We start from the raw sequence: 8,389 nt of genomic DNA on the forward strand, positions 1-8,389 counted from the left end.
TTCTTTTCTTTCTCTTTTTCTTTTTCTATTAATTAACTCATCATTTATGTGTATTAGGGACTCCCTTGCACGAGTACAAGGTCCCTTTTAGCTTGATCTAGGCTTAATACCCTATTATAGCATGAAATCCCCTATTTTCCACCCGGATGAACAGTAATCCGGACCGACAGCCGGTTACTTCATCCCGGGTTTGATCCACTTTCAGGACTCCAAATTTGATGAAATTTTTACCTAACATTCTACACTCATAGGGGATTCTAAAGAGGTAACATGCATTGCTATCGGAGGTCGTTTGACCCTCTAAATAATTTGCCGAAGTTGGGACTTCGACACAGTTTTTCCGTAGTGCCGGAAAAATTTGTCAAAATCCGATTCTTCTTCTTTTAACATCCTTTACAACTATCATCTACCCTTTCTATAGCATAAATTCTTTAGAATACTAGGTAGGGATGGGTATTTACCTTTTTCTTCTTGTGAAACTTGGGTCCTTGCGTAGAAGGGAAGGAGATCTATACTTTTTCCTTCAGCTGGCAGCGCAACCGGAGCTTCCTTGCACCTCGAATCCCCTCCCTCTTTCTTCTTCTTCTTCTTTTTCTTTTTCTTCTTCTCTTTTTCCCTCTCTCTGTGTTTCCACGCCTGAGACCTCCTCTCCCTCTCTGTCTCAATTCCTTCTTCTCAGCCAACCCACCGCCAGACAACCCCCATTTAAGTCAAATCAAACTCTAAAAATTCCCATTTTGCCCTTGCCACTTCAACGGATCTACAGTTATGCCATTAACTTTTGATTCCTTCCCATTTTACCCCTTATATTAATTTTAAAGGACTATTCTATCCCTTTTTATATTAAAAAAAAAATTGGGGTTATTACATCCTCCCCCCCTTATATAAAATTCGTCCTCGAATTTAAAAGGGTAAATTATCTGATTACTCAAAGAGGTGAGGGTATTTGCTCTTCATACTTTGCTCCGACTCTCAAGTGCATTCTTCAACATTGTGCCGGTGCCATTAGACCTTTACCATACATATTTCCTTATTTCTCAGCTTCCTGATCTGAGTATCAAGAATAGCGACAGGAAGTTCTTCATAAGAAAGATCTTCTTCTACTGTAACTTCCTGCACTGATAGCACATGAGATGGATCCAGCACATACTTCCGGAGCATAGATATGTGGAATACTGGATGCACATGGCTGAGGTTTGGAGGCAGTGCTAATCTGTAAGATACATTGCCAACTTTATCTAATATCTCAAAGGGGCCAATGTATCTGGGACTAAGCTTGCCCCTCTTTCCAAACCTCATTACCCCTTTCATAGGAGAGATCTTTAAGAAAACATGATCCCCCGTGCCAAACTGTACATCTCTCCTTCTGACATCTGCGTAGCTCTTCTGCCTACTAAACACTGTCCGCAACCTTTCTTGTATCACTAACACCTTTTCTGATCAGTGCATCTACCACAACATTAGCTTTTCTCGGATGTGAGTAGAGCAGCAATACTACCAGAAGTTTTTCAACTCAGTGTATCTACCTCAACATTAGTTTTTTTTTTTTTTTTTTCGGAGAGTAGTATATAGACAAGGCATGATTTTTATCAATTCCAATCATCTTTCCTGTCTCATATTGAGTAGCTTCTAAGTAAGAAGGTATTTTAAACTCTTATGATCAGTATACACCTTACAAGATTCATTAATACAGGGCCGAAGATATTGTTCTGTATTGTTACCTTGTCCAATCCTTGATAACCAATACATAACCTCAAACTTCCATCTTCCTTCTTTACAAACAATAGTAGAGTTCCCTAAGATGACACGCTAAGTCGAATGAAGCCTTTATCAAGCGATTTTTTTTTTTTTTTTGCAACTTTCCCTTTAATTTTTTTATTTCAGTTGGAGCCATTCTATAGGGGATTTTTGAAGATTGGTATGGTATTGAGAATCAAATCAATTGCAAATTCAATCTCTCTCTCTGGTGGCAAACCAGGAAGATCTTCTGAAAAAAAACATCAGGGTGTTCATTCATTACTGGAATATCCTCTAATTTGGTCTCCTTTCAGGTATCCATTACACAGACTAAATAAGTCTTATACTCCTTTTCTAATGCCTTCCTAGCTTTTAGGACAGAAATTAATATTATGATGAATTACATTATACGGGTGCATCGCTTTGAAAGAAGAACTCTGGTTCTTCAAGTATCTAGAATATCACTCTTTTACTGTAGCAGTCAATATGAGTGTGGTACTGAGACCTCCAAGCTATTCCCAAAATGATGTCAAAATCTTGCATGTCAAGTTATATAAGATTTGTCACTAACTCTCCTACCCCTATTTGAATTATGCAATTCTTGCACTAATGTCAACAATTACTGTTCTATAGGGGTGTAGGAACACACAGTGATTCTTCTAGTTCCTCGAGTATGCAGTGTAGTTATCTAGATAAACTAACTGAAATAAAGGAATGCATAGTGCCAGAATCGAACAAAATAGAGGGATCAATCAAGCTGACTGGTAATATACCTGTTACCACCCGGTCATTGGCACTAGCATCTTGGTAGGTCAGTGTAAAACTCGAGCATTACTTCTTGGCCTCTGGTCACCAGGTACAAGAGGTCTGAGCTCATTCCTCCTCTTGTATGGGCAATCACGTGCCAGGTGTCCAGTCCGCCCACAACTATAACATGCCCTCGCTCTCCTCATATAGGGCCCACTATGGGATCTGCTAGAGTAAGTGCGGGCTCTGGGATCTGCTATGGTGATATTGATGATTCCATTATGGGATCTGCTAGAGTAATTGCGGACCCTGGGCTTCTCTTGAATTGGAGTGCCCCTGAAATCCCATGGCCTGCCACTCTGACTTCTGTCTGATCTGGATCTCATCAGGTCAGCCCTTTCTCTATCAGATCTTTTCAATTCAGCCTCTACTCTCAAGGCTCTGTCCAAAATATCCATATAGCTGGTAATTAACTGTGAAGATGTCCGGGATCTGATCTCATGTCTAAGCCCTTGTTCGAACCGGTTGGCTCTACTCATATCATCCTCCATGAACTGGGGGCAGAATCGACCCAGCTCATCGAACCTATTGACGTAATCCGAAACAGTCATATGCTCGGACTGAGTCAGCGATAAAAACTCATTCTGCTTTATTTGCCTAACTGAGTCCGAAAAGTACTTAGCATAAAATACTCTCTTAAAATCCCTCCAGGCCATCCCGTTGACCTCATATGCTGTCTCCATAGCAGTCCTCCAAGAGTCAGCACTCTCCCTTAGCATGGAGATAGCTAATTTGACTTTTACCTCCTCGGAAAATTGGAGTAACTCATACATCTTCTCCAGTTCCCGGATCCAGGCCTCAGCTATCATGGGATCGGACCCACCATTAAACATCGGTGGATTCAGCCTACGGAACCTCTCGTAATAGGATTCTATCGGCTGTACAGGTTGGGCAGCTAACTGCATCTGCTGCTGTTGCTCAAGCAGTTGTGCTATTAACTGGTACACTCCTGCTAAATCTGCCTGGGTTGCTATGGAGTGTGGAGTAGTTTGTGAAATTGATTGGCTATCAGGGTCCGGAGAAGGTGTCCTTATTTCTCTTTCATCCTCCATATTGCTTACGGCTACCTAGCAGTCAAGAATTTATGATGAGTTTACATAAATTATCTCTTAACATAGTAAAATAGCAAAAACCATCAAAGAGATCACATAGTCATATCATAATAAATCTGAGAATCTACAATATTCACCTTCTCTTATTAACACAAATCTTCATTATTGAAAAATCTAGTCTCCCATCACAGTCAATATTTTTGACCAATTTAAATTGATTCGATCCACTATACTTTCGCTACACAACTCTGATCAATATCCTCCGAATTTATTAATTGACTTTCTGTCAAAATATAAATCTTGATTGTAAACTGAATGATATACAATTTTTTTCTCAAGTAGAGCCAAAAAGAACTCTTAAGTCTCATCCCCAAATATATTTTACAGAATCGTATATGACTCATAAAATAACATATAGAAAAACCCTATGCTCCATAGTATAATCCTATACTTAATCCTGACTCACCCTATTGCTCTGACATGACTCTTCTTAACCTTTGCTCTGATACCACTTCTTGTCACGACCCCCGCCCCGTTCCCGGCGGGCCGCCGCGACGGTCCTAGGGTGCGGGTAGGCATAAGGCCACCAGCCACCGCGTAGAACCCTACTACCTATCAATCATCAATAGATCTTGAAAAATTTGGCATGATACATGCACAAAATGATCACTTTTCCTATAGTGACCTGTCAGGATTATCTCAATACATACAACACACTACCTGTCAGAGCATTAATCACATAATCTGTCACATAATAAACCTGGACAATATATAGCAATACATTATCACAGGCACACAACTGATCTGCACACATATATATATATATACCTGCTTCTCAATCCATCCATGGTCCAACCCATATCCACAACAGGATCTATGACTGTAACTATGCACTATATATAATAGAAGGTTTATAATACACCAAAAGGTATAAACCTCTATCTACATTATACTATACTATACTATGGAGCGGTACAGCTAACAGGCAATCTCTAACCCTGCTCTTCTCTATACAATACCTGCCCTGCAATCAAAAACACCAAACTGGGGAGTGAGTATATAAATACTCAGTGAGTGGAGTAGAGAGTACTATGCACATGAGACAAAATATAATCATGGCTCGAGGTGAAATCTCAAGATCAATAACAAGATGAACATGAACTCAACATAAAGAATATGGAGTAAATCATCAATATCACCACAATCACAATCAACTCATCTGAAGCATATATGGAATAATCGAGTAAACATATATACTACTCATGAATATGTTCAACAGATCATAATGCTGGAATATACAAATCAGGTGTCAATATGCTGAATCATCAACAAGACAGCTATTGGGAGGTGGGTTTTACGCCCCAGGCGAACCAGCAACAACTCCCTACTGTCACATGCATATGCAGGATAAGACACCATACCAATAATATAAATGCTAGATAGCTATCGGGAGGTGGGTTTTACGCCCCAGGCGAACCAGCAACAACTCCCCAGTATCACATGCATATGCAGAATAAGACACCATATTGATAATATAAATGCAAGCCAGTATCCAGAACAGAAATCCATCTCACATCTATATACTAAACGGCACCTCGCGGGAATTCTACATCCGCGGAAAGCCATACTGCACCTCGCGGGGTCTTACTATGCACGGCGGCAAGCAGAATATAAGTCGTAGGACTGGCCAATCCTACGCCTAGGGCCGTGTCCCCCCGTAGGAAGGGACTGGGCTCCGCCCACCCAGAAGGCTACTATGTGCACAAAGGCCGATGTTCAACCCCATCGACTATAGGTGTCCTGCAGATACCGTCAAGCCATGCATGAATGCCATAATGCACCCTCCCAATACTCTACTAAAAGGAGCATAATTAAGACTACCACTCACTCGACTCCGACCCAATCATAAACTAACATCAGGGTTGGGAGTGAGGGGTCAAGGGTGTGCAATGCAACTCAATATACCACTAAAATGGGCTCTACAAATCTTTGAAATAGAGGAAATGAAATCAATTTACAAAAGAAGTCATTTCACAATTCAGATCCAATTTAATTACTCATAAAGGAGTATAATCAAGGCTACCACTTACAAGTCTTTGAAATAGAGGAAATGAAATCAATTTACAAAAGAAGTCATTTCACAATTTAGATCCAATTTAATTACTCATAAAGGAGTATAATCAAGGCTACCACTTATAAGTCTTTGAAATAGAGGAAATGAAATCAATTTACAAAAGAAATCATTTCACAATTCAGATCCAATTTGATTACTCATCAACCCCTCGTAATTCCTCTCAATGTTTCCTCAAATGCATGTACAGAATAATCAAGCATGGAGAATCAAGATTATAGAGGAATCTACTACAATATCAATTAATATACTCAAGTGGAATCAATTCACACTTAGCGACATTCATGAAAATGAATTAAGGAAGCTCATGGTGCAAAGTACATGACTCCTACTCACCTGCCAATCCGGCATGGCCTCGATACGCCTCTAGAATTTTACAGTAGGCAGCAGGGGACTTCTTCCTCTTGTTCCCTAGCTTCTTGCCCAACTGTGACATGCATTTACAATACATTTCGTTTTGTATCAAGGGCTATAATCTACGTGCCAATTATAATATAGGGAACTTTAATTGATTCGACTCCCCCGTTCCCTAAATCTTTTCTTTTCTTTCTCTTTTTCTTTTTCTATTAATTAACTCATCATTTATGTGTATTAGGGACTCCCTTGCACGAGTACAAGGTCCCTTTTAGCTTGATCTAGGCTTAATACCCTATTATAGCATGAAATCCCCTATTTTCCACCCGGATGAACAGTAATCCGGACCGACAGCCGGTTACTTCATCCCGGGTTTGATCCACTTTCAGGACTCCAAATTTGATGAAATTTTTACCTAACATTCTACACTCATAGGGAATTCTAAAGAGGTAACATGCATTGCTATCGGAGGTCGTTTGACCCTCTAAATAATTCACCAAAGTTGGGACTTCGACACAGTTTTTCCGTAGTGCCGGAAAAATTTGTCAAAATCCGATTCTTCTTCTTTTAACACCCTTTACAACTATCATCTACCCTTTCTATAGCATAAATTCTTTAGAATACTAGGTAGGGATGGGTATTTACCTTTTTCTTCTTGTGAAACTTGGGTTCTTGCGTAGAAGGGAAGGAGATCTATACTTTTTCCTTCAGCTGGCAGCGCAACCGGAGCTTCCTTGCACCTCGAATCCCCTCCCTCTTTCTTCTTCTTCTTCTTTTTCTTTTTCTTCTTCTCTTTTTCCCTCTCTCTGTGTTTCCACGCCTGAGACCTCCTCTCCCTCTCTGTCTCAATTCCTTCTTCTCAGCCAACCCACCGCCAGACAACCCCCATTTAAGTCAAATCAAACTCTGAAAATTTCCATTTTGCCCTTGCCACTTCAACGGATCTACAGTTATGCCATTAACTTTTGATTCCTTCCCATTTTACCCCTTATATCAATTTTAAAGGACTATTCTATCCCTTTTTATATAAAAAAAAATTTGGGGTTATTGCAGTCTAACAAATCATATAGGATCACTCCTCTTCTATCAAGGTCGATAGATTCCATGTAAGTGCATACCCTACTCCTACAGTGAACTTACTGCAGCCAATCTACACTACAAGGACCCATGTGACTAGAGACCATGTATACGTGTAGTCAAACTACAATAACCTCACTGTGAGTAGCCGAAGCACCGCAGGTCAAAGGACCAGTCATACTACTGCAACATCAAGCAAGTCACTGACGAGTGGATAGACATCCAAGTGACTTCTTGTCTTGGTCACGCTCAGTACCCTTGTTCTCTAACAAGCACCTGCACTATCACTTCAGTGTCCCTACACTGTGGACTCAAGTCTCGTCCATCCAGAAGGAAAGTGATCTGTGCACTGATCGGATCGATCACCGTCCTCGTGATGATCCATTGATCAGGAGCATTTAGAAATTAATCACCAATGATACATGGCTCAAATTTTCAACTCTTGAGAATATGCATCATCATCTTATTAATTTCTTGGACGATTCATAGACACATAAATAATATGAATGAAAAAATGCCTTTTATTTATTCAATAATAAATAGTCAAGTACAAAATTATGTCCCTAGAATTAACAATGTGTCAGCCAGATTGGCTTCTAGGGCATACATCTAACACTTTGAAGGACAGGAGTTCCTAAGTTCTTCTCAAGATGAGTAGAGGGATCAAATGGAGTAGAGACAGGCTGACAATCAGAATAATTAAATTTATTAAGTATCTTGTCAACATAATGACTTTGGGATAACTCAATACTTTTTGCACTTCTAATTATTTTGGTATTTAAAATTAAGTCAGCTTGTCCCAAGTCTTTCATATCAAACTTATGACTTAAAAATTGTTTTACTTCATCAATTATCTGAAGATCTGTCCCAAAGATCAGTATATCATCTACATAAAGGCACAAGATCACAAATTTGTGTCCAACTCTCTTATGATATACACATTCGTCTGTGCTATTGATTTCAAATCCAAATGTCATTATGGTTTCATCAAATTTCAAGTGCCATTGCTTGGGTGCTTGTTTAAGACCATAAAGAGATCTGACTAGTCTGCAAACTTTATTTTCTTGGCCTGGGGTTTTAAATCCCTCTGGTTGGTCCATATAAATTTCTTCATTTAAGTCTCCATTTAGAAAAGCTGTCTTAACATCCATCTGATGAATCACTAATCTATGAATGGAGGCTAATGCTATAAGGACCCTAATAGTAGTTATCCTAGCTACAGGTGCATAAA

At 39.6% G+C, this 8,389-nt stretch overlaps 1 protein-coding gene across 1 annotated transcript; it reads right to left on the reverse strand.

Annotated features, from left to right (window-relative positions):
* Window positions 1-2,549: 2,549 nt before the first annotated feature.
* Window positions 2,550-3,596, reverse strand: LOC120104337. The gene has a single exon (XM_039115261.1). The coding sequence runs from the start codon at window positions 3,594-3,596 to the stop codon at window positions 2,550-2,552; it is 1,047 nt and encodes a 348-aa protein (XP_038971189.1).
* Between the last annotated feature and the right edge of the window lie 4,793 nt (window positions 3,597-8,389).

Source organism: Phoenix dactylifera, chromosome 17 (genome assembly GCF_009389715.1).
Source record: "Phoenix dactylifera cultivar Barhee BC4 chromosome 17, palm_55x_up_171113_PBpolish2nd_filt_p, whole genome shotgun sequence".
Taxonomy (NCBI): Eukaryota; Viridiplantae; Streptophyta; class Magnoliopsida; order Arecales; family Arecaceae; genus Phoenix; species Phoenix dactylifera.